The 27,014-nt window shown below is 44.0% G+C and overlaps 1 protein-coding gene, 1 long non-coding RNA gene and 1 pseudogene across 9 annotated transcripts in view; 2 read left to right on the top strand and 1 right to left on the bottom strand.

Moving 5' to 3' along the window:
• Nucleotides 1-598: 598 nt before the first annotated feature.
• Nucleotides 599-26,218, bottom strand: Cnr1 (cannabinoid receptor 1). 6 transcript variants are annotated; one of them, NM_012784.6, is given in 3 exon segments: nt 599-5,986; nt 22,639-22,873; nt 24,193-24,708. In NM_012784.6, a coding segment is annotated over 1 exon segment (1,422 nt). In that variant the 5' UTR covers nt 5,925-5,986; nt 22,639-22,873; nt 24,193-24,708; the 3' UTR covers nt 599-4,502.
• LOC120103344 (U2 spliceosomal RNA) lies at nt 7,021-7,159 on the top strand (annotated as a pseudogene).
• LOC120102853 (uncharacterized) overlaps nt 24,286-27,014 on the top strand; it is a 29,220-nt gene continuing 26,491 nt past the window's right edge. For 2 of the 3 annotated variants that reach the window (XR_015620790.1, XR_015620788.1), the window contains exon 1: nt 24,286-24,393. This is a non-coding gene — a long non-coding RNA (uncharacterized LOC120102853). Of the gene's footprint in view, nt 24,394-24,441; nt 24,473-27,014 lie in introns of those variants that run through there. The other variant, XR_015620789.1, reaches the window with a different exon arrangement.

The following is a 27,014-nucleotide window of genomic DNA, read 5'->3' as shown; positions in this document are numbered from 1 at the left end:
CCACAGTTTTCCCTGCCTATAGGATGTGCTGGGATAAACATGGAGCAGATATTGAGGGTATTTCTGGACCCAGGACTTGCTCAACTTGAGACCCAGGCCGTTAGAAAGAGCCTACCTATGACCCTATTAATGATATCTGACTACACTTGTAGACAGAAGCCAAGCAAAACTGTCATCTGAGAGGCTTCACCCAGCAGCTGATGGAAACAGATGCAGAAACCCATAGCCAAACATTAGGTGGAGCTTAGAAATCCTGTAGAAGACAGGGAGGAAGGAGTGAGGAAACCAGAGGGGTCAATGACACCACAAGAAAACCCACAGAGTCAACTAACCTGAACCCATAGGGACCCACAGAGACGGAACCACCATGCATGCTACAAACCTGGGCCCTCTACACATATGTAAGATGTGTATATCTTGGTCTTCATGTGGGACCCCTAACAACTGAATCAGGGACTGTTTCTGACTCTGTTGCCTGTCTTTGGATCCCTTACCTCTAACTGGGCTGCCTCACCTAACCACAATAGTGGAAAATGCACCTACTCAAACCTCCAATGTTTTACTATTAGACTTTGATACAAGGCAGAATTCAATGGCCTTTTATGGTTTTTCGTGATAATCTAGAACTTTTATTTGATTCCAGGTAATTTTAGACAATAGACATGATGAACTGCTTTCTCTTGAATAAATAACAATAAAATTACATCAATGAAATAAAATATACTGTAGGCTTAATACATTGTAAATATTACAGAAGTACTACTTTGCTATAGTAATTTAATGACTGGAGCTACACTTAATAACAATCTTACCAGTACTTGTATACAAAATATTATACAGATTACTGACAAAGACATCACAGCAGTCTCAATGATGCTACCAGTTCAACAAACATCTAACAGTACAATATTCTTTAAGAGGAAAATTAAGGATGTTCCATTTACAGAGACAACAAGGAAATACGTTTTCCACTTGAAACACTGGAAGTGAGAATCAAGATAGTCTGGTATCTTGCTTCATATTAATAAAAGGAAAGGTTTCCTCTCTAGGCGACTCTGATCACCAGGACCCCTAGAGTTCAGTAAGTTCACACTAAGAGTGCTTTTGAAAGATTCCACGGCAACTGAAAGAAACTCTATCTGAAAATCACTGATCTGTAAACCACTGCTTCGACGTCTGACTTTTTTGTAAAGCCTATGTACATACATTCAGTCCAAATCAGTAGATAGAATGTTTTTTGTATATTACAATAGGTGTGTTAACATTTTATCAGAAGGCCAGTGCAAAGCAACTGTGAATGGCCATTTAGGAGGTTTTAAAATATCATACAAATATACAGTCAAGAATATTAGGAATCTAATCTTGTGCATGATGTTAGTGGTGCTGTTTATGGATATGGAATGGCAGAAATGAATGAAATGAATGGTAACTAGAGACCTAGTTCTCATCTGGTAGTTGGGCCTATTTCCTGCAGATGGGTTTAGGTAGCAAAAATTCCTTGGCATTTGATACCAGCTAAGCCTGAAAGTTAAGTATCAGACAGCTTTGGAGACATCTGGCACAGACTTATGTCTAAGCTGCCCAGATGCACATTTATTTTTACATATATTTAATACATAGGGGTAAATCTAGGAGCTCTTAGAGACTGCTTTCTTTGTTTAAATGATACTGATAGTCTAGGACTCAGTCTTTATTTGGACAAAGTTAAGTAGTTTGGGAATTAGCCCCCTTTAAAGATGAGCAATGGCCGAAGAATGCATGTTAAGGACAAACGTCAGAGGGAAGTAGATAACCCTGATGCCAGAGTGTATAAATGATTAAATTAAAATCATTTAAATTAATGAATCTAATTAAGGGGCTGGTTAATGAATGATACTAATGAATGTAATTCTAATGACTAATACTCACTGGGGAAAAGGTTTTGGTCAATATGGTTAGGAAATGATATGGGAAAAGCCAAAGTGGATCCACCTAATTTTAAGTCCCTTTAAATGAAGGTAGCTTAACGCACACATGATGATATTTCACAGATATTTCTTAGAGTATCAATAAGCACCAAGTTTAGTGCTATCAGCCCCATTGTCCCTTAGCTTATTAAATATGAGTTAGGTCTTGAAAGTTCAATACACTATAAAATCTTATCACTAAAATGGCATTTACACAAATACAGTTCTAAAAGTGAATCTTGGATTTTTTTTTTAATAACTATACCTAGAATGTCCTACCAGGTCTTTGTAGCTGTGAGAAGAGGTGGTACAGCCTGGTAGCTAGAGACATGATTGATATTCAGGTGGATGTAGGATGAGGCTGGCAATTCCTAGCCCCTGGTGGTATTCTATCAATACCCTTCTCTATGGAGTTACTAATCCTCCAGCATCTTGAGTCCTCCTCTGTGCACAGAGAAGAAAAGCAAGAGACTCAGCTGGAAAAAAAATCTAGATATATCCTAGCTTGGCCCTCAGGTCACATTGATTGCAAGAAGGGGCACTGCCCCATCAGACTGGGAACCCCAAACACTAGAAATCACAGGCATATACTAGCTCTCCACTTCATGCTATGCAGTCCTCAGGACGGGGGAGAACCTGTATGAGGAGAGACTCTACATAGAATTTATCAGGAGTGAGTGGCTTCTTAAAAGCAATACTTCTCTTTATCGGAAAAAGGGCCCAAATTTTGAGCACCATGGCAGAGATGTCGAACCGAAGCTAGCCACCCTTGTCCTTATGTTTTGGCACATCTTGGTACCAGCAGGCAGAGGCACTGCCTTTTGCTTTGCCCAAACATCTAAACAGAGCCAGGTACTGGGCCGTCACCAGGTTTTCACTGCCCATTTGTTATATATATCCTCTGTCCTACTCATCCTCTGTCATGAAATGGCCTGGCCCTGGTAACTGGCATGGTGCTCCTTAACCTGAGATTGCACTGCTGATGTGCACCATTGAAACTTGCTACTGTGGGGGTGGGGGTGGGGTTGAAGAAGGCCGTAGAACCATCCCCCTTTACTGATTTCCATTTGCAAGGACTTTGATTAATAGTAGGCGCCCACCATCCCCCACACTCTCCTCTCCCTGGGAGACTCCTCTACTTTCCAGCACCTCTTACTGATTACTTCTTGCTGAACGCTGCTGGCCTTACAGAACACCTAAACGTCACGAGAATTCTCAACCCAATCTCCTAGGTGGGAAGACTCCTGAGAAGTTTCAGTCAGAATTTTTATAAACAGGATTTCACAAAGAGCTCAATTGCAGCAACTAAATCCATGTGCAAGGGTGCAGCAAGGGGTACGTCTCACACTTGGTCGGTTTTTCTCCTGTGGGGACATGGCTGTAACAGTTGCAAGATAGAATACACACACATGCACACACACACATACACACACATACACACACATACACATTTACAATCACACTCACAATTTTACTAAGCCAGACAATGTCTCTTCTCAATTAAGGAGAAGACAAACTGTCTTTTGGCCATCCGGGCCTGAAATCTATTTAAATCCAGAACATAACGATGCGATACACGGCAGGTGAACAGCAACTCCACAGTGATAACAGTATACACTAAGGTTGACACATGCTGTCTTAAGAGGTCCAGTTATAGCTAACGACTGCAGAAAGTCAGGGCGTCAGCTTTGAAAGTCAGTGTTACTTTCTCTTTTCCATTCTGATCACAATCCATTACCCAACTGAACAGCTGTGGTCCAGAAGATATTGAAATGTCCTCCTACGAAAATGCAGGCCTAACACAGTTTTAAGTGTCCATGAATTCTGCTCAATACTTTGAACAGTCTTCAAATTCTTCTTGTTGTTTTAACAGAAAAATAAACCTTTATGCTTATGTCAATATTAACTTTAGATACGGATATTGGAAGAAATACTAAGGTTTCTAAAATCGTATCATGGACAGTAATACTATCTAAACAGGGGTCGCCCTGCTACACAATCACTCTTGTATGCCATCGCTCTTATGAGGGCTACATTCTGGTTTTGCTAAGCTAGACAAAAATAAATAAATAAATAAACTGACATATTAAACACTGACACAACACACAACTAACAGGGGACAGAAAACAGGTTACAAAGTTTCTCTACTTTAGCACTATACTTATGGTAAAAATGTACCTCTTTAATACTGTGGACAGACACAGCATCATGAAAGTTGTGGTTACAAAGGTTATTACTCATTTCATGGTGATTTTCTATGGATAGTTAGGCTTCGGATTTGGAAGCCAAAGTTTTCCCTTCTATTTCAGAGACTTTGAAGGACCACCGAGTAACTGAAGCAATAGGCTTTCTACACTGTAAACCCCTGGGAAATGGAGTTTAAGTACCTAAGCTATTGAGATGTCAGCAAACTCAGTAAGCACGGTGACAGTCACTATTTTACTAAACACGGTAAACTTAAAAATATATATGTAACCGATGAGACAACAGACTTCTAAGTTTTAAGCTAAAGAAAAACTTTTTTTCTTTTTCTGTGCAGCCACAAAAGCAGCAGGCTCACAGAGCCTCGGCGGACGTGTCTGTGGACACAGACATGGTCACCTTCGCGATCTTAACGGTGCTCTTGATGCAGCTCTCCGCGGCCCTGTGCATGCTGGCTGTGTTGTTGGCGTGCTTGTGCAGGCAGTCTGAGTCCCCCATGCTGTTGTCTAGAGGCTGTGCGGTGCCTTCGCACGAAGGGAACATGCTTCGGAAAGCATGTCTCAGGTCCTTGCTCCTCAGAGCATAGATGATGGGGTTCACGGTGGAGTTCAGCAGGCAGAGCATACTGCAGAAGGCAAACACCGTCTTGATAAGCTTGTTCATCTTCCCGAAGACGTCATACACCATGATCGCAAGCAGAGGGCCCCAACAGATGATCAACACCACCAGGATCAGAACCAGGGTTTTGGCCAGCCTAATGTCCATGCGGGCTTGGTCAGGCCGGGTCACCTGCACCTTGCCGTCTTCTGACGTGTGGATGATGATGCTCTTCTGGGTCCCACGCTGAATCATGCGGACCGCGTGGCTGTGAGCCTTCCAGAGAATGTACATGTACGCGTACACAATGAACAGCAGCAGCACACTGGTCACCCCAATCCAGAACATCAGGTAGGTCTCGTCAATGAGTGGGAAAATGTCCGAGCAAACAGATTGCAGCTTCTTGCAGTTCCAGCCCAGGAGAGGCAACACAGCGATTACTATTGCGATAGTCCACATCAGGCAAAAGGCCACAACGGCCTTGGGCCTGGTGACGATCCTCTTATAGGCCAGAGGCCTGTGAATGGATATGTACCTGTCGATGGCTGTGAGGAACAGGCTGCCCACAGAAGCTGTGAAGGAGGCTGTAACCCCACCCAGTTTGAACAGAAACACATTGGGGCTGTCTTTACGGTGGAATACATGGAAGTCAACAAAGCTGTACACAAAAATGACACTTCCCAGGAGGTCGGCCACTGCCAGGCTGCCGATGAAGTGGTAGGAAGGCCTGCATCGGAGACTGCGGGAGTGCAGGATGACACACAGCACCAGTAGGTTCTCCAGAACCGTGAAGGTGCCCAGTGTGAGGGACAGTACAGCGATGGCCAGCTGCTGGCTGGGATTCAGAATCATAAAGCACTCCATGTCCATAAAGTTCTCCCCACACTGGATGTTCTCCTCATTCTCCTTGAACGACGAGAGAGACTTGTTATAGAACTCTGTAATGTTTGTTGTGTCTCCTGCTGGGACCAACGGGGAGTTGTCTCCTGCGGTCATCTTTTCTTGGAAGGGACTACCCCTGAAGGAAGTTAGAGGGAATTTCTGTGGGAAGTATCCTAATTTGGATGCCATGTCTCCTTTGATATCTTCATACTGAATGTCATTCGAGCCCACGTAGAGGAGGTCTGTGGTGATGGTACGGAAGGTGGTGTCTGCAAGGCCATCTAGGATCGACTTCATAACCTCAGTCTTTGATTAGGCCAGACTCAAGGTGACTGAGAAAGAGATGCCGGGAGGGAACCCTAACAGGAGGGAAAACAAAACATAAAAATATTGAGAGGTAAGAGAGTCAGGAGGGTAATAAACAGAAACACTAGGCACCACAAATTCGTGTCACCTCTGAACACAGAGGTTCAGTCAACAAAATAGGTTAATTTAGATGAGAGCCCCAACTCCCCCGCTAAAAAATATTAGGGCATGGAGTGCCATGCATGAGACACATGGTTCTCATTTCTTGATGTCTTTGAACCAAAGTCAGTGGGTCTTGTACAGATCTGTACAGTCAAATGTGCCAAGCCCAATGAAATGAAAATCACTGTGCACCTCATGGGAAGAGTTGCCCCCCCAAGCTTCTACTATCAAGTATATAGCAATCTGTGGTGATGATAATCTCTGTCCTGTGAGATCCCTTAAAGAGAAATGAGACTGGACAGACGGGACAATCACTGAAAGGACAGAATAGAACCAAGAGATGAGCAGTGCAGTTTAATCGCAAAGGAAGCCATTTAAGAGAACCAGAGACAGCTCCAGACTGTGGCGGGAAGATGCTCCCCACCAGGCATGCTTCCTCACCCAGAGGAAGGGAGTTTTGGATCGTGGCATGGCTGATAAGAACTTATAAAAATGTCTACGGTGGGGGTTTGGGGATTTAGCTCAGTGGTAGAGCGCTTGCCTAGCGAGTGCAAAGCCCTGGGTTTGGTCCCCAGCTCCGGAAAAAAGAAAAAGAAGAAGAAGAAAAAAAAAGAAAAAAATGTCTACGGTGATCAGGGGGAAATAGGAGGAAGGTTCGCACAGAGGATTCCAAGGTTACCAAGAGGAAGGTGGTAGTGGTAGAGGGGTAGATACTTCAGGAGCTCCTGCCTGGGTGCGCTGGCACAGGGGCAGGAGATAGCTCTCCCTGGTGCTGTCCAGTGCTTTCCATGGACACAGTGCTAGAAATACCAATGGCTAATATAATGGGACCTTCAACTCTAAGTTAAGCAATTTAATGTTATTTTCAACATATACAGCAAGAGAACCAATTTCAGCATTTATAAATGTTTAAAAGATGGCTATTATCGCTTCTCAGCCTTTTGGCTAAGATCAAGTGTAAAAGATGGTTATTTTTCTCTTTAGTGTATAAAGACTGTTACAAATGCAGGGTGATACACGTGACAGTTGAATAATCATGCATTTCAATAATTTTGTCACCCATTGATTCTATGTAAAACACATAGGAGAAAGCTATTATCTTTTGAAACAAAATTTGAAATTCTAGGCCTTTCTGCTAAAATACAGAGAGCCTAGCCATCAATATAATTCACTTATTAATATACTATCAATTCAGCAAACGACAGAGCACCCATTGCACACCATACACTGCACCAGACACTTAACAGCATCGAGCTCACAGGGGTCTGACATCTGGCAGAGGAGAGGACCAGCTATCCCAGCACCTGTAGGCAAGGCTACACCAACAGGTGAAAGGTACTGTGGAGCGTAGTCTGTAGACCGTAAAGCGGACTTCAAGGAAGGATACATATGCCTAGTAGGTAGGAGGAGTGTGGGATGGGATAGGACGCAAAGATAAAGATTTTTAAATTAATACCTCAAGTTTCACAACCTTTGTAAAAGCAAACGTAATTTGGGGCAGGCGTAAAGTGATAGATATGGCCCTCCTTCTGTACTCTGCTGCCTCTAAGGCTGAACCTCCACACGGCTCACCAGGATCAGATCACAAGCCTCCCAAGAAGCTTTTCTGGTCCCAGCATTGAACATTGCCGCACATCCGCTGGGGGGGGGGGGGAGGCTTTGCAAACACATGAAGATTTTGTGTCTCTCATTTCAACCTCTCTGACTGAAGACAAAACGCAGACTCAATGCGAGCTCCCTTTCAGAGCTAATACAGCCCAGATGAGCTTCTGGCCAACACGCTCACCCTCTCATTGTCTGCTTGCCCTGAGAGCCTTTCACAGACAGGCTTCCTGGGAGAAGTTCAGTACAAAAACCTTCCGAGATCCAACCCTAGTCTCTCCAGTCCTGCCCTCCCCAGCCTGGCTTGACTGTACTACATAGGGTTTTGTTACACAAACACAGGCTCATGCTGTGACTCCTCTCCTGCCTCTGCCTGCCTGACAACCCTTATCTATTTGTTATTCCCATTAGCTCATTGCTTCCCATGCTCAGACGGAGTCCCACCTTTGGTGCTTTGGAATCACAGCATTTTCCTGGTCTGCTTCTTGCTCACAAGTTCCAGAGAAAGTCCAACGAGGACCTCGTTAGAGACCTTATTCCCACCACCATGCAGGGCACATAGAAAGAAGCTTAAGATTGAGTTGTCTAACCAATAATATTGTCTTCAAGTAGGGCCAGAACATCTCTTTTCTACCTAAGGGAAGGGATCTCACCATGAAAATGGGAAAGGCACACACCTGTCCCTGGGGTCAAAAAGTCAATACACATGTACTCAAATTAGAGCTCGATTTGGGTGGGAGTTATTGGTGTTCTAGGTGAGGTGGCCTGCTTACAGCCCTCTGGTCTGCAGTCCGGAGCTGTGCCATGGGCAGTAACAGCCACCTGGCCTGTACTCCCCAGCTGTGACATAGGCAGCTGTGCTTAGAGAAACAAGGCAGGCAGTGATCGTGGGTGCCCTCAGTACTCTGCGGCAGGTGAGTTGAAGGCCAGGCTCGCCCACTCACTTACCCTGTCTGGTCAACAGGATAGCTGCTCCGGTGACAACAGAGGCACTATCGAAAAGACGGTTACTTTCCCCATCATTCAGGAAAGTGAGCTTTCTCCCTTCATCTGAGCAGTTCTGCACACTATCCCTGGTCTGTCATGAAGCAAGGCCCACGTGAGAATCGGTGACTGCCTGGCCAGAAGCAGAAGTTGTGAGACATAAAGCTCATGGTGATACTGAATACAGTTTGTCTGCTAAGTCCAACAGACTCTGGATAGTGGCCGGGGGCAACGGCCAGTTGCTGAAGCTGCAGGCAGGAAGGATACAGGAATGAGACTAAAGCCCAGGATCTGAGCTTGATGCCTGATGCTTCTCGAGTTCTCTACAAAAAGAATGCTTCTCCTAGGTTCCCAGCCTCAGCCAGGTTGCAAGTTACTCTCAGGCATCCTTAAGTTCCCTGTTTCTGTCTATTATATCTTCCTCGCACAATTATTTCTTCAATAACAATGTATCCTACCTTAGGAGTCAACTAGCATTCTTTGCAAACTTGTTTGCAGAACAAGTCAATTTACATATGAAAACCTTTATCCCTGATCAAAGAGACATTGTGACATTTTCTCAAGTAGGTGCTTAGTCCCCAACTCTGGAAGGTGACTCACTGACCTGAACATATACAAACATATTGGCACACCTACCTCCTGACCCTCTCCCCATCAAACTGCTCGCATCCTAGTCTTCTGTGGGCTAGAGAGATTTTCCTAGACTGGAGCCAATGCTACTTCTGTGCCTGAAGGCTTAAAAAGCTACCCTACCTGATTCCTCTGTCACCAGCCTCATGACATCCTTGAAGCACAGATTTGCATATCTACTTCCATAACCACAGTGTAGTTTTCTAAACAGAGAGCTAAATTTTATAGCCTTCTTTAGTTCTGGACAGCTCTGGGAAATGCTCACCTGGACCTGCTCAGATGGCCATGGAATTTCATTATCTGGGATATTTTTTTAAAATATGACTTAGTATCTATTTCCTTTTCTCAAAATTAAAGCAAATAAAAGTAGCTCAGTAGTCGTTTGTCTGAGAAGCCTAATCTTGAGCATCCCGTGACCACACCCCTCAGGCATCTCCTCTCGGGCACCTAGTTCTTCACATCTCCCCTTTGGAGGCTAACTTTGAAACTTTGTAGCTAATGCTGCAATGAATTAATGCCAACAACTTTATTTTTCTCCTTGCTTACGGTACTGTGAGCCGTCTTTCTTAGCTTGGACTTACGGCGACCGCACCTCCTTCTTGGCCTCTATAATCAGGAGAACCTCTTCAGTGTCACTAGTCCTCCTGCACCCCACAACACACACACACACACACACACTCTCTCTCTCTCTCTCTCTCTCTTTGGGCCCTTTGCATGCACCACCACATTTTATATGTGTTATGTATTTAGATTTACAAGCTTCAAATTCAAACAGTACTGGAAGATCCACCATAATGCTCCTCTCACCTGGGTCTCAGAAGTGCATCTCTCAGAGCCGTAGAGATTCTTGTTACTTTTTTCTAGAGGAAGTCCATATGCATCCGAGTGCATGTGCATCTGTGCGTGTGCATGTGTGTGTTTACCACCTCTGTACTTCTTTAGAAAATGTTTGCATGTACTATATAGCTTTCCATTTAGCAGCACACACCAAAGGCAGCTTTATGCTACTTCAATACACACCTCATTCTCTGGCTGCCCTAAGGGTCTGGTAGATGAATGTGATCAGCCTTCTATTGATGGGAGGCTTGGGGCTTTTAACCATCTTTTGTTACTGCAGATAATGCCGCAATGAATTAATGCCAACCACCTTGTTTTCCTCGTTGCTTATGCTATTGTGAGTAATCTTTCTCACCGTCTTAACCCTGAGCTTGGACTTACTGTGACAGCACCTCCTTCTTGGCCTCTATAATCAGGTGTACCTCTTAAGTGTCATTAGCCCTCCCGCCCCAATTCGCACACTCCAAGGCATACAGAAAGCTTATTACACACAGGAGACTCTTTGAGCCTTTTCCATGCATCAGCACATTGTATTCCTACAATTGCATATGAGGTAATTTCTGTATGCAAGGCACAGAGAAGGTAAATGATATACCATTAACACATCTAGTAGGTGGGAGAGCTGAGAGAGCTGGGGCTGAGCCTGGTGTGTGGACCTCATTTCATGCGCTGAAAGTAACTATCAACTGCCTACTAGACAGTGTGGGTCCCAACTTCCTGCTTTGAAGCCTCACGATTCATTCTCTAAGCTCAGAGAGGGACCTATTTCCCCCAGTTTCCCTACTCACTCTAATCAGCAAAGCCCTGAGAAAACTATTCCAGAAACTGGATGACCAGGGCTGTCAGGTCACATCCACTCAAGCAGTGTTTCATCTATAAGCTCAGGCTAATAATGATGCCTAAATCACACAACTGTTAGGGAAATTGACTCGATATAAATCATACTTGGACCTGGCACAAACGCCAAGTTTGCAGTAAGCATTGCTGTCCTCCCTCTGGGTACTGCTGATGGCTCGTCACCATATTCTACATCCTAACTACATTGCAAGAATACATAACACAGACTGACTACTATATTATATGCTAATCACATTTCAAGAAGACACATCATCTTAATTCGCTTACAGGCTGCTTGCTTGGTTGTGTCCTTGTATCAGCACAGAGGTATAAGGCATAGAGGAGACACAAACATGGCGAGGAGAGTCTCAGCCTGGCAGCTGGGCTTAGGCACTGGAGGAACTTTACCTACATTCTCTCAGGAAACTAACACAGTGACTTTCAGGCACTTATTTCTACCCCGACTTCCCAGGAGGCCAGTAGGTAGTTAGTAAATTATCCAGAACACCAATGGGAATCCATGTTTGAAGGACTCCAGGAGCTCTGCTGGAACATTCTGTTTTGAGGTTTGATGGTAACCACATTAAAGCTATTGGGCATCGTATATTCAAATCTTATCTGCCCTTTAAAACCTAAGTGAAGGCAGCACGCTCCAGAGTGAGGGCGATACGATAGTCGTTCGTGATAATCCCAAATCCTCCAGGTAAATCTGCCTCCCGGCATGGAAGCCAAGGATTGAAACTGCAGCCAGCACTGGAGGGAATTATGATTTGTTAGGGATGGACAGAGATCAGAACTCAAAAGGGCTCTGCAATTTGCTGAATTTATTTATGATCACCACATATGACCAGACTACCTATGGCAAAGCAACCGAACACTTTCCTTAACAACAACATGTTAAATCTAAGCCAGAGCCTGACAGCCAGTAGCTGCCATGTCTGTCCAATATGAGTCAGGGGAAGAGTATAAAATAAATGTGAATTTCAGAATGTCAGATTGCGTGCAGGGCGTTGGGGAAGCTAATGGGAGGCAAAAACGTCCTGCGTCTTGGAAAGCCTTTGCCTTATTTCCACATTTGGATTATTGCACTCATTTCCACCTTATTTTTTTTTTTTTTTGCATGGAGAATTTTCTTTGAGAGTTCATTAGTGATATGGCTTAGGCTTTGGGGGGCGGGGCTGCCATTAATTTTCGGTTTTGTTTGCTAATGGGAAAATCGTAATTGGAAATTCTAACAGGATGTGTAGATGTGCCTGTTAAAGAAGCCACTGGGGCTTATTACAGTCGTAGCGGAAGAACGACTGAATGGCAGCTAAAACCTCCTCACAACTTAATATAGAAACCGGGCCTTTATAGTAACAACAACAAAAATGTTTACACGTGTTGAAGCTATTATTTTAGAGAACCCTCCTTCGGTTCTGAGGTCGGCACCATCTGTTCTTGTCTCCTCTCTCTGCGCATACACCTGCACCTCTACTCTTCCTCCCCGGGGGGCGGGGGAACGCACGTTATTAACAAGCTGACTATGGTATCGGCAAAAGGAATTTGGTGAGGATGGCAACACATAATCTTTTAAAAATATACACCCAAGGGCCATGTCCTTAATTCTATAGCATATAAAACAGTCGTGTGTACAATTGAATGTGGGAGTCCACGCATATAATCCTGGCACTTAGGTGGATGAAATGGGTAGATCGTGAGCCCGACATAGGCTCCCACAGCAGGACCCTGTCACTAAATTAAAAGAGCAAAATCGCAAACAATATCTGAAGTCAGCCATGGTTCCAATTAGGCAAAGTGTGGAAGAAGCCTGAAGCCAAGGCCTCAAGTGCTGACAAGACTGTCTGTACAATTTAACAGCAGTTGCTCTGAGGACCTGTTTGGTTTTTGTTGTTATTTTGTTTGTTTGCTTTAAGAGGGGCATTTCGGTAACTTGGGTGCCTATCACTGCTGCATCTGTATTAAAACTCTTGCAAGTCTAACCGGAGTAGCATCTCTGGGATGACAGGTAATAGGCTGCTGTTTGCTCACTGTAGGCCATGTGTCCATAAATACAGCTCTAAAAGCATCAGAATGGTGGGTATGCCCTGGTATGGTTATAGACTATATTGCCACCCTACCAATATGCCCCAGTATTCCAAGCTTATAAATACTAAAATGAGACAGTAACAAGCTCCTGTTATACAAACTGACAGGGTCAAGGCCAAATATGGGAGTTTGGAGCCGTGGGTGTCCTGCTTGGGTAGCCATGTGGAAGTGTCAGGCCAAGTGTTCAACCGAACCAAGGTCCTGATGGATGTATTCACTATCTTTTTCCCATTTACTTCTGATAATAAGCTGCCTTCTACTGATTTGCTCAAGAGAAGGGCCTTGATCATCTACGTCTTCAAAGTTATCAGGGAAACATTTTAGTTGGCTACTGTTACTACCGTACGTCTTAAGTCACCGCCTCAATGGACAGAGCAGCAGCATAGTCCGGGGAATGATGTTTTGCTGCAGAGCTGAGCAAACAACTAAGCTTACCTATGGCTTCCTCACTATGGTCATCCTCTCCACCTTCAGCTACAGAAATAAAGAATTAGCTTAATTATCCTGATAAATCAGTCAAAAGTAGATGATATTTCTTCCTTGTATTATTGTCAGTTCCTTTCCATATGCACACACACATATGTAAATATATACTCATATATATGTATATACATACATATATATGAATTCCATTCTATTGGTAATGCTTGATTGGCTCTCGAAGCTTTTCATCTATTTTGTAAAAGAAAAATTGAGCTTATGAAACACACTATTTTCCTTGGTCTACTCTTGACTAACAAAGGTATGAGGGGGGGTTGTTCCCCCTTCTTTAAAAATATCAATTAGTATGAACTAGTGACATTAGATATTTCCAAGGTTATATTTTCTTAATGTGAAATGTACCCTATTGTTTAACACTTAAAGGCTTGTTAAAATTTAATTGCAGGGCTCAAGAAAGAGAGACCTTGGAATCACATGGGCCTAAGCACCGTGAGGTGGCAGTGCTCCAGGAAGAGTCTTCCACACAGGTGAACCAGCGATGCTGTGAATTAACTTGGCTTGGGAGCTAATTTCCATTTACCATTTAATTCTGCTTTGTGGCCTAGATGTTTGCGCCTACTAAGGTCTTTGACCTTTTCGGTCAAAGAGATATATTTTCCAGAGTTCGGAAAGAATGTGGTTTGGGAAGCAGCCTTCTCCTAGAAAAGAATATACAGTTTTTGAGTCAATAAAAGCTTCCTAGAGTGGTCTTTATGTTGTACATGAGGTTTTCTCATTAAAAGTAGAAAAGCAATATATTATTTTAGACCATAAACTATGAAGAACCTAGCTAATGGGCTCTTATCTTTACCATTCATTATCAAGGTCTTCGCAGCGATGGTTTAAAATACGCTACCCGATGTCAATGGTGTAGCGTAGCTTTAAGGTTTTCCTCCTTTCATCTGCAGATGAAGTGGTGTTTTCACTTTGAATCCATGAGCATATAAATTAAGTCTAAAGAAAAGCCAAATATGTTCTTTGGCTTTGAATCTTAGATTCGGATGAATAAATGCATATTAAAGAAAATCCGACTTTCCCTAAATTCTTGCCTAAGAATAATCTGAGTGACACACTATTTTCCTTTAGTATTTATGTGCCACAAATAGTATTATAATCCCCATTCTGCACAAGGACAATTGAGGTTCAGAAGGCCAAGGCTTTGCCTAAAATATTCCAGAGCAAATGCTCCGGGGAAGGTAATGTGGAACTTCAACCCACATTCCTCACTCCGTGGCCCACAAAATGTATCTCTCTCTCTCTCTCTCTCTCTCTCTCTCTCTCTCTCTCTCTCTCTCTCTCTCTCTGAAATAGAAGAGTTGATGATCTGGGCAAGCAACATAATTGATAAGCAGTACCTCATAAAAGTTACTCAACAAATGATTAAAATCTGAAGGGACAGAAGATTCAAGGACAGCAGAAAGGTTGCCCAAACCACCTACCAAGCATCCCTGCCCCACATTCTTCAGAGACAAGCATAACAAACCAGGACATGGTAGAGTGAGCTCCCGACTCTGGAGTAGCACCTTGGTGGTTGAAATACGATGAACTAAGTGCAGTCTAAGTCACCACCGTTTTTAATTAGGTATGAGTGGATTTTTTTTTTTTTTGTGCTTCATTAGTCAATTTACAGGGTTGTTGATTGTAACGACACTTCTATGGCACAGCTGTGATATGAAACGGCCACCTTCATGTCTGACACCTTTCTCATCCCCTCTCACTTTACAACAAGACATGGTGGCAGTTAGTAGAGCAAAGCTCGGAGCAGCCACTCCCTACAGGCAAACATCAGTGGAGTTTTCTTTAACACAGAGGAAATCCCTGAGGCCGATTCCCAAGTTCTGAGCTCAATCGACACGGACAAATTATGTAAACTTTATGCTCCAGCAAAATGAAGGATTGTTAGACTCTTTGCCTGTGTCAGTCTCAGCTGTGTGACTGCAGAATGTGGCTGATGGATGTGTGCCTTCACATGGTTCAGTCGCCACACTTCTATTAGGCATGTACTCTATGCCTGGCACAGGCATTACACACAAAGTCATGAACATTTCCCACAACACATCACTCTGAAATGTTTCTGAGACGTGATCGCTATGGGTTGAGTAAAGGACTCAAAGAACACAATACTCTATCCTGGGCCGCACATCGCAAAGCCTATGCATGTGTCTACCCCTTCACATGCTTAAAATAATGGAATGAGAGTTCTAAAGAGCATGAATTGTGCCTTGAGAAGTCCTCCCAGAAGCAACTGTGGGCAGCGCTGAGCCATCTCTCCCAGCAATCTTCCCCTGCAAGAAGACCTCTGCCTGCCTCGGGATCTGGTACAGAGCAAGTTAGTCAATGGATGTTACCATGCGTTGGCAACAGTGCAAATCTAACTTGGCAAAATGGCTACATAGTTGCCCCCATTATAAAGCCAATTGGCCACTAGGACACTAAACATTAGTCTTGATCTCCTACAAATGTCCCCCTGAAAGGATGTAAAATGTCAACATAAAATGTGCCGATAACGATCTCTCTGAGTGAGTCTTCTCAGAATCAGACTTACACTGCGGTCTGCAGAAGTCATCTGCAATGATCAGGTGCCCACTTTTGCCTCTGGTTCTTGTGGACTCTGAAGCAAGATAAACTAAAACAATTACCCTGTGAAAGAGATCCCTGCAATGCATCCAGCCTTGAGTGGATCCCAGTACATGCTACTGATATACCTTTAAAGACGTATAGAAGTGTTCTTATATTAGACTTTTTTCCTTTCCCAAGTGAGTGCTAAGCACTGATCTTTCCCAAATGGCCTGTCAAGAGAAGTTATGTGAAAACTAAACTCAGCCACTAGATAGAGTGGCCTTGATAAGCCCATGGGAATCAACTTGTTATTCCATTCACTGGACACAGCTCTCACTTCGGTTGAGTAACTTTCCCTGCTGCAATATTTCATAAATTTACAGCTGAATTAATTATAATATAAAGAAAATATGTTATGAGGGTTAAAGTTGGCTATTACTACTGCCTACAAAAATTAAATTTCTAATTATTTTTCTAAGGTAGAGGCATTGAGAAAATTCAATATATTAATAAAAATTAATTGTGAATATTTGGAATTTTGCCTCAAGAAAGTAATTAAGAATTAGTAAAGAAAAATTCTACTGAAAACAAATATGTGTACGCCAAGAGATACTGAAAGTGAAATGGGAGGTCTCAGGAGCTCAGCCTCAATTCTAGCAAGAAGCTCATTTCTGTTTTATGAAATATTTATCTAACTTGCAAACATGAAATTATCAACACAGATCATAACTAACTCTGAGATAAAAATTAATGGAAACTAATGTTTTTATTATCAGGACTAATATGAAATATTTCACAAGAGAAGCAAATATTAGTTCCAATAATCGTATTTATTGGGAACAGGGAAAGTTTCTAAATAATCCAATTCCCTTCCTATTATTCTCTCGTTGGCATAATTTTAAATGAATTACATTGTCATTTAAGTCCAGGATTTCCTTTTTAAAATATATTTAAAACTACAAATGGAAGTATTAGTTACTTTAGTTGGAATGTTCGGAAAATTTTTTCAGTGCATACTAGCAGCACAAGACATAAGCCAAAGTGAGCTCACAAGACGTAAACGGTTAGCTACACGGGAATGTAGAAGTACTAGGCAGGAGACAATGCAAAAGCAACACCATGATAGGATTTGGAAGCGTGCAAGTGCAGGAAAGGGCAGAACCTCCATGCCATTGTGCATACACAAGGTCAAACTGATTCTGGGAGTCGTGTGGCACAGTTACGACATTCTGAACTGAGCTGGAACTGACAGTGTTTGGGAGGAATGACTTGAAGAAAAAGGACAGGTGAGCTTGAGCAGGTAGCTCGTCGCCTGCACACCTCGAGACCAGTCTGAAGGTCAGCAGTGGTTTCCACGTGCAACACGCTTCACGCACGGGCCAGTGGTGTTCTCCAAGACAGCAGCAGGGCAGCCTCTGGGAACTAATGAGTGCAAATTCAGTTTGGATCGATGGAGTTAGAAATGCTAGGGTTAGTTGGCCACATCTGTGCTGTTAACAAGGCCTCCAGGAAATATTTCTGAAATTTAAGAACCGCTGGTTAAAGTGATGAAACCCATGAAAAAAGCCCAAAAGGGGGTGGAGGTTGTGCTTTAAGACGACTGGAGTCTGCGTGAGAGGACAGATTGTTCGTGAGTATGGGTGACGAGTACAAGAAACATTCTCTCACATTCTAAGATAGCTCTCTGAGGCAGAGGGCAGGGGCCAGGATACTCCTGTCCAACTGCAACACAGGAGCAGCAGTCGAGCCAGCAAGTCAGAGTAGGATTGGAGGGCTCCTCTAGACTTTTTCTGGAAACATCCTGTAACATTTTATCCAGTAAAGTAACTCAAAGATGCAAACCACACCAACCCAGTAGGCAAAGGTAAGCAAAGAAACTCATTTTTCCCTAGTTCTATTTACAAACCTCGCAATTCAGTTTTACAGGACTGCAACACATTTTTTTTTTTTTTTTTTTTTTTTTTGGAGCTGGGGACCGAACCCAGGGCCTTGTGCTTCCTAGGCAAGCGCTCTACCACTGAGCTAAATCCCCAACCCCCTGCAACACATTTCTTAAACAACACTGAGAAGAAAACTTTAGCTGCTGAGCATAAAGGAGTTTTTAGGGAGTCAAAGAAATTAACGCCTCAGCTCATTTGCTTATGTGGGAAACATTTGTGTCTCTTCTTTACTCCCTAACCATAAAGTAATGTGTCAGAGGAAAGGAACATGGAGACTTTGCAGAGGCAGGGACTCACTGTAGACTTTTGCTGCTAGGATCTGAGACCAGTACAACCACAACTGGTATCTTTTTATAAGTACCTAGGAGCTATAAGCATGTAGAAATATATCCAAAAATATCCAAATGTATAAACTCTGAGCAACCATTTCCAGATTATTTCAATGAAGATGAATCCCAGGTTACTCTATCATTATTCCCTCTTAGTTTTATGAGAAGTTAAATGTTACTTCTCAAGGTAGTTAAATATTCTCAAAGCCAAATTCCCACAGAGTCAGGACTACAGAATTCTTGGAAAAAACTTTCCCCTCCCCATTTCAGTTATATGTTAAACTACCCAGTTTTCCTTTTTATCCCTTCACGTGTCCTTGCTCACTTCTTGTGGGAGGGGTAAGGAAAATGTACAAATTCTGGCTAGTGACATATTGAAGTTAGTTGATATTTTAACCAGCCAAAATAGTCACACAGCATTCAGCTGAGTGTCCCTTAAAGAATCCATGGATTGGATTCTTAAAGAATGCTGAATGAAAAGCAAATATGAATGGAAAGACAGGGGATCTCAAACTTTGGAATGTTGATTTACTTGCTATAGAAATCAGTGTTGTAAAATTGCCAAATACAAATGTCCAAAAAGGCAGGGACTTAAGACACAATTTCAAATTATTTCTAAGCATACTACGATTCCTCAGCAGTCTGAATGCAGCTCTCCTTCCAACTCAATTATCATATTGACTACAATTTTCTTGTCTCAAAATATGGCTCCAAGTAATGGCTAAAGAAATGGTAAAGGGTAGAGAGGGACCTTCCCATCGAAGCACAAACTGAAAAACTAAAAAATCCTGATTATGTTGTATTTTAATTATATTTAAATATGCATATACAGTTTGTGAGAGCGTTTGTCAGTGTATTAAACCACCACAACAGATTGCCTGGCACAGCTCTGAAAGATGCTTCTGCTTTTCTTTAAAAAGCAATGGCATGGAATTTGCTAGTTGGAAAAAAATAGATATTACATTATTAAATATGGGAAATTAGACTGCACCTTCTCTCCCAAAGTTAAAAAATGTTTTTAAATGCTATTTAAGATTAATAAAAATAGTAAGGAATCAAGTCAAAAGTATCATATCTGTTCAGTTTTCATAACTAAGAATGCAAACAAGAGTAGGAAGGTAACATTAAATAATAAATTACTCTACTGTTAAGGGGAAAAACTCTCCTTTGAGTTCCCCTCCAAAAATTGCAAAATCACGTTTATGAAATTTATTCAAAAGTACAAAATACATGGCAGTGATGCAACCAACACAATGAAACACAAACACTTGTTCAAACAAGGGTTCTCATAGGAAGAGTTCCAACACATTTATTCAAAAACGAATGACAACAAAACAAAGAAAACAAGACTTCAAAAGTATTCCTAAAGTACAGGTGTAAAAAAAATCTCTCCAGTTGAGGCCGGAGCAGGACTCGGGTCACTGCCAAGACAAACATCAGGCCCATTAACGCATGTTTGGGGAACAAATGGTTCTTCCTTAAAAAGGAAAAAAAAAACACTTTAAAAACTCAACTCCTGTGGTCCTCGAGAATTTCATGGTCACTTTCCAATTAAAGTCCCAATATTGCTCAACACTCATGTGTGAGGAGAAGTCCTCAAACACTGGGAAAGTATCAGCGGGGGATGGAGAACTCTTCTGGTACTTGCCAACTAGATGTCCTAGAGAAAATTCTATATTGGAATGTGCTCTCTTCTGCCAAGATACCCTGCTTGGGGAAGAACCATAGCTCAGGAACACTTTTACTAGGTATTTTCTGCTCCAAATTACAGGTCACCACACTGGTTTCTTTCAAGGAATGACTTTGACCTGTCATTGACCATCTGTCATAAGCACACCCAGTATCCATGTGCCAAGTTCAAGGAAAACATTCCTATAAGATTAAGCAATTGAATCATGGTAAGAGGTCATGGTCGGTACTAAAGTTAACCCACCTCTTTTGCTCTCCCACACTTCCTACTATTTTGACATCCTTGTAATAACATGATAATGTTTGAAATATGAAGCAAATAGGGCTACTTTAACACGTGTTTTGTGATTTTTTTTCCTGCCAATTGGTATAGATCTGATATCCAAAACTATGAATTATCAAGACTAGCAAAAAGCTGTCTTTAACCCATCACAAACAATGGTGTTTATGATAAAATTGTAATCAAATGTGTTGATGCTCATCCTCGTCCTAGACTATGTATAAGATTCTTAGAGCACACAAGACTAGAGCAGATCTCCACCTACCCTGGAAAACATAACCGTCTTGCTTTAATTCAATGTGAACACTTTCCATTGCTTGGAGTCTTCTGGGTCCATCTGTATACTTGCTTTGAACTTGGACATTTTCCCAAAATTGCAGTATTCATTTAAAAATCAGAATGGTGTTTTTGCCTATCTAAAAAGTCAATGTACCTACATTTTTTATTTTATCTATAATACACATCAATGAAAAAGTTTGCTCGTGCATAGGTACAAAAGTGTGCCTACCCATTCAGTTTTGTAACTTTTGCAGTATAGAGTTTGAAAGCATTGATATTCTGGATGACATCACTTCTTTTAGTCCAAGAAATACTTTAGAATCTGAAGTGAACTTTATAAGACGAATCTAATCTAATCTAAGAACATACAGCTAAGTGAATTAAATAGTTATTAAGGAATTAGCAATTCAGTGGGGAAGTGTTGAAGTCCCAACCCACACAAAACAGAATCTGTGCATTTATAACATAAAGTTAACATTTTTATACGAACGAGATTGGGAAAGAACTGGAGATCTGGGAAAGAAGATACAAAATCCAGAGTTCAAATACATAAATGATGTTTTTAATTCCCCTGTGCTCTTTTCATTATCCACCACCCAGTAAGAGAAACATAAGCACGACTGTGTGTCTCTGAAAATATGCAGGTATGCAGTCTGTGACTCAGCCCTGGTAGTGTTTCAAGCACTGTGCAGTCTTGGTTTACAGTAAAAAAAAAACAAAAAAAAAACAGAATTATAAATAATTTAAATCCAGAGGCTGGGTTCACTCTACCAGATCAGTCAGAAATGATGACTACCAAAACAGGATAGAAGAGTCTTCAACTGGGAAGACCCAACATCCTTTAAAAATGCTGGGAACCCAAGCTCTGAACTGTGTTCCTTATGCAACTAACCAAACGTGATTACCCCCAAGAATAACGGGCAGTATCCTAGAGGAGAGACTGCATTGCACTGACCAAATTCAAGAAGCTATGACCAAATTGCTCTTTACCAATTGTGTGTTCTTAGGTATAAATGTGTTATCAGTATCTAAATTCAATTTGTTACTTTTTTCCTTGTAAATTCCTGAATAGCTAGTTAGAGGAGATTATGTATCAGGCCAACTGCTTTCTGGGAAGAAGCATTTGGTGAGTGCCATGAACTCTAAACTGTCAGATAAGCTCTATTTAATAAAGCTTTTTCTCATATAGTAAATCCAAGTCTAATTTCAAAGACCAATATACAAGACAACCAAAGAACCTGTCTACACATCCTGGCAGCTAATGTTCATCCTAAGTCAAAACGCAGGAGAATGCCATAGATTGTTTTGGAGAGTTTCACGGGCTTGGCTTTCGTAATTCATAAGCTGACAGAGCATACTAAACACTTATCAACACAATCAACTGGGGCTGCTTCCTTCTTGAGAAAATAGATAAAACGATTCGTGGAGTTTTCCTTCAGGATGGTCTGTAACCCATAGCATGTCACAAATACCATGGTTCTTTTGGAGAATATAATTCTGAGCAGTTTCATCTGGATAACATTTAACAATTTCACTATTTTAACATTTTCAAATGCCAAAAAGAACACACTGATCCTGCAGTTAGGCTTATTAGAGAGGAGCAGTCTCCCAGGCAAGACAGAAAGGAACACAGTCCGCTGGGAGATGGGTAACAGGGAAAGGAAAAAGAAGCAGAAAACACTGGAGAGCAAACAAAGCCAAGCCCAGCTCCACTCCACCATGAGGTCTTATTTTCAGCAGAATTAAAACTTTACATACACGATTCACAAACACCACCTATGGCTTAATTAAGGTTCTAGTCACAACATGCATTTCTATACACAGCCACTGATGCCATTAAATCGGGGGGCAGGGGGGGGTATCAGATTTGTCTTCTTAACAATGAGCACACAAGCAAAGTCATTTTGAAAGGTCAGAAGTAAGCCATGTGGCATTATCGCGCCCCCTCCTCACATAGGATCTGGAACACAATGAAATCTCCCCCCAGTAGACACTTGATACATACATACCTCAGCCATGGGTGCTCCTTGCTTGAAATGGGAGACATCTTTTGAAGAAATAAAAGAGCCTGTTCACAGTAAGTTCTCCTAACGACCTAAAATGATTAGGTTTTTTCTTTTTTCTTTTTTTAAACCATGTCAACATGAAGCCTCTTTCCCAGCCACAGCAACTGCTCGTGTGCCTAAACCAACAGCCTGCAGTGTGTGCTGCTTAGCATGCTAGAGGTGCACGCATTCTGTTCCTCTGTGGACGTAATCAGAAAAAAATATTTCTCTCAGTTAAGAAAGTATTCGCGGCCTTTCATTTTGATAGAATTGCTCCTAACTGAGTTAGAGAAGGTGGGGTAGGGAGGGGAAGGGAGGGAGGAGGGGACAGAGAAAAATCGATCAGTAGATCTATCTCCCTTTCAAATTGTCAAAAGCTGGGATTAGAAGACCAGCACTTTAAATCAGACAGTCCTGTGGGGACCTCGGAGGTCGGCTACTCCTAGTTTCTCAATTTTCTGCCAAACAGACTGATGTCAGGAGCGACCCCACAGATAATCAGTACCCGCTGAGTCTCCCCTGAGCATGTGCATCTCCCCATTGTTCAAAGGAATTAAGTTGGCAATAAAAATGAGAAGTTATGGGACCGGGAGAGGTATCTTTCAACATCCTTAAAGCCAGTAAATCTGCTCTAATCTCTTATTGGATTAAATGTCCAAGGAGGTTTAATATGCCAAGAAATAAACAAAGGCAGGAAGAGCTAATAGCTCCTATTTGGAAGAAAATTAAAAAGATAGGAATAGGATGTTTCATAAATAGGTTATTAAATTTTTTCTAACCTCTTTGAAACCTTTGAGAGATGACCCATGTACTACAATTAGAAACACGCATGTTGCTTTAAACTTTGAGATGGCCAGACAACAGTTCTCATCCATCACAGCAAACATTTGCATTTAGGAGACGCTCCATTTATGACTTGTAAATCTTACCAAGAAACGTCTTTTGAAAATAAAGCATCAACTTTATTCGCCTGGCGCCAGCTCTTAGTCTCGTGTTCCTATAACATTCAATCACAGGTATCAATACTATGCAGATTTGTTTTTTTCCTTAAAGAGAGATGGCTACTGTAGCTATCGCTCTGCATCAGAAGTTCGTCGTTTGGCACAGATTTTTTACATTACACTTAATATTTTAGTTGAGTCGTTTTCTAGATTCGGCGCAGAGACATGTATTCCCCCGGAAGACTTAGTTTCTGAAACGGTTAAAAGATAGCAAGCATTGACTCCAGCGCCTGTTTTTCAAACATGCACAATTACACATTTTCTAAAAGCAGACATCAGTGTATGCAGAGCTAGGGGCACATTCAGTAAATTGTAAATGGTAGAAGCCTCCAGAAGTAGCTTAGACCACAGGTAACAAGCTGGGACTATACAGCTAAGTAAACACCACATTAGCACGATTTGCTCTTCTGGAACACGGAACACGAACTCCGCGTAGGACACCTGGGGACCACTGGCCAGTATCGAGGGGGCGGGAGGCGGAAAAGCTATTCCCAAACGCCACTGTGCCAGGTCTTACCCTTCTCATCCCCCGGTCCACGGGCCAGAAGCTCCCTCGGCACCTGTCGCCCAGCCAAGGGGCTGGCTCTCTGCTACAAGGAAATTTGCCCCCAGACTCTACGAGAGCTCTGCAGACAGCCCAGGCTCCCGCCTGAGCCAGGGGAAGGCTCTGGCGCCAGGGGAGCCAGAAGGAGGCGGAGGCGGAAAAGAAGTGGAGAAGGTAGAGGCAGAGAGCGAGCAGGGGAGGCGGCGCGGGGCGCGGCGGGGCGGGGTGGAGCGGGGCGTGCCCGCGGCGATCGGTCAGTAAGTCAGTCGGTCTGCGCGCCCGCGTCCCTGGCCTCTAGCACCCGTGCGCCACAGCCCCCGGGACTGGCGTCCCTGGGCTCGGACAGGCCCGCCTGGTTCCCTGGCTCTCCCCGGAGTCCTGCTGACCGCGCTGGCCGGCCTGGGGCCGCCCGCTTGGGCCAGCCCGAGCGCCCGTCGCCGCGCCCTGCTGGCGGTCCCTTGCCTCTCCCTCTGCTCGCGCGCTGTCTCTGGCTCGCTCGCTCTCCAGTCCCATTTATGAAGCGTGGTCCCATCACGTGTTAATGAGCCTTTGTCCTGCCCTGGCAGCGGCGGCAGCAGAGACTCCGCCAAGGGATCTGCGCGGGGAGGGACCGGCGCGCGGCGCCCGCGGCTCCAAACTTTGCTGAGCCGTACCCGCCGCGGCGCTGGCCCGGGGGCTAGGAGGGCCAGCCCTGTCGCTCGGCGTCCACTGTGTCATCCTCACTCTCTGCCACCGCTGGGTCCCGACGACCCCGCGGCCTCACCCTGATCTGCTCCCCGACGCCCTCCCACCCTGGCGGGGCCAAAGGGGACGCGTGCCTCACTGCCCGCGACCTCGGGGCCGTTAATCATGCGCGCTGCTCACTGCCAGGACCTCGCGGGAGGTCACGCGCCGGGCGGTCGGGACCCGGAACCACGGCGGCAGGAAGGCCAGCCAAGTGCGGTCTCCCCCCGACCATCCCCTCCGCACTGCCGCCAGCCCACAGCTACCTGGCTGTGGCCACCAGCCCTCCGCCCTCGGGGCGCACGGCGTCGCCTGGGCGCTGGCCCGCGCGACCACTCGGGCGCGCCCAGCCTCCAGCCGTGGCCGCAGGAGCTCGGCTCCGTGGGCGCCCGGCGCCCCCTCCCCAGCCCTGGCGCTCCCCGCACCTCCTGCTCCCGGGGAGAAGCCGCCGCGCCGGGCGGGGGCTCTTCTGGAGCGGGAGCCTGGGGACCGGCGGTGCGCCCGGCCGCCGCCGCAGGAATTAGGGGACATGCTCGTTAATTGGTTCCACTCTCCGCCGCCGTCTGCCTCCTGTGTGCACGGATCAAACCTTAATTGGTCTTTACATTTATCACGGCGAATTGCAACCCTAAACACGAGCGTCAGCCCGCAGCTTCAGCCGAGGGGGCCATTCTCCGCCCGGGCCCCCGGGGACCGGGCGGTTGTGGCTACAGCTGAATTGCGTTTTAGACCTCGTTCTCCTTAGAGAGTTGGGTCCAGTCGGCCCGCAAGGTTTCCACCTGACGGAGCCACGTCACGTCGGCTCCAGGGACCCAGCTGTAGGCACAGCGTTCAGTTCCTAGGCCCGCAAGGTAGCAGCTTGGCGTTCATTTTAAGACGCCTTGCTCAGATTCGAGGACGTCTAGCCCAAACAGCATCCTACAAGGCCTCTTTTTTACCAGTCCTCCCTAATGTCCTACCCCCACCCAAAGCCAAAAGCTAAGTGTATCCGGCCCCTATTTTGAATCTGGTGACAAGAATCCCAGAAGGTGAGCCTCAAGGAAGAAGGAACGTAGAGGGTAGAGGAAGCTGCAGAATTCAGGGAGGAGAGTCCGGCTCTGAGAAGGAAAGTCTGAAATCTTCCTACCTACAGATCGGGCTGATGAAAGGCTTCCTGCAGAGCGCTAGCTGTCTGAATATCCCTGAGACTGTTTTCCACTAGAGAGAGTAGTTTCCATTTCCATGTCGGGAGATGGCCTTTTGAGATAGTCTACAGCTGAAGCAATCGAGTCGTAGGTAAACATAAACAAATATCTGACAGACCAATCCATAGAGGGAGAAATGCACAGGATTGGATGGATGTGGGAAACCTTTAGAGCCTTAAACCTGCCGCCTAGTCTGCAGGCTCAGCTTCCCCTCCAACACATCTCCAGCATTAGGAGAGCTCTTTCTAAAGATTTAGAGGAGAAAGAGGCTTCATCATATGCCACTTTCTTTTGGAGGTTGCTCACCTCAGGTTCCTAGCAGAAGCAAACATTTGGGGGGGACACTGCCTTTCTTGGGATCCCCCTCCCCCTCCCCAGACTCTGGAGAAGTCTCAGCACTGCCTGCTAGCCAGGAAGCAGGTAGTTCTTGCTCTGTGTGGTCAAGTCAGGGAGCTGGGGTCCTCGGTGATTCCAGACAGCAAGCGCTCATATGGATGTTGCTGTGTTTTGTCCACTGGGGTGGCTCCGCACTGTTGTTCCGCGTCATTGAGATGTACAACACACAGAGGTCCTGGTAGTATGTAGAGGACCTTCTCCATATTGACCCACCATCTTGGTGGCCCCTATCACATATGGAGGAAGTAGTCATTTACAACCTGTGGGAGGTACTGTACATAAGTCTTCATCAACACCAGCTTTTATTTTCTCCAAGACGGAACTCAATTTCCTAATAAAGATGTTAATGGTTATCCGTGTCTCAAAATCATCGCAAATCTCTAACTGATGATGTATGCTGAACTTTTTCACTGTATGTATGTCTATGTCTCGAATGGATATATATATATATATATATATATATATATATATATATATATATATATAACGACT

This window comes from Rattus norvegicus, chromosome 5 (assembly GCF_021556685.1).
Source record: "Rattus norvegicus strain SHRSP/BbbUtx chromosome 5, alternate assembly SHRSP_T2T, whole genome shotgun sequence".
Classification (NCBI taxonomy): Eukaryota; Metazoa; Chordata; class Mammalia; order Rodentia; family Muridae; genus Rattus; species Rattus norvegicus.
This window is presented reverse-complemented; position numbering and strand designations above follow the sequence as displayed.

Coding starts and splice junctions, on each gene's coding strand:
- Cnr1 (XM_087660386.1), bottom strand. CDS start 5,924: ATGAAGTCGATCCTAGATGGCCTTGCAGACACCACCTTCCGTACCATC.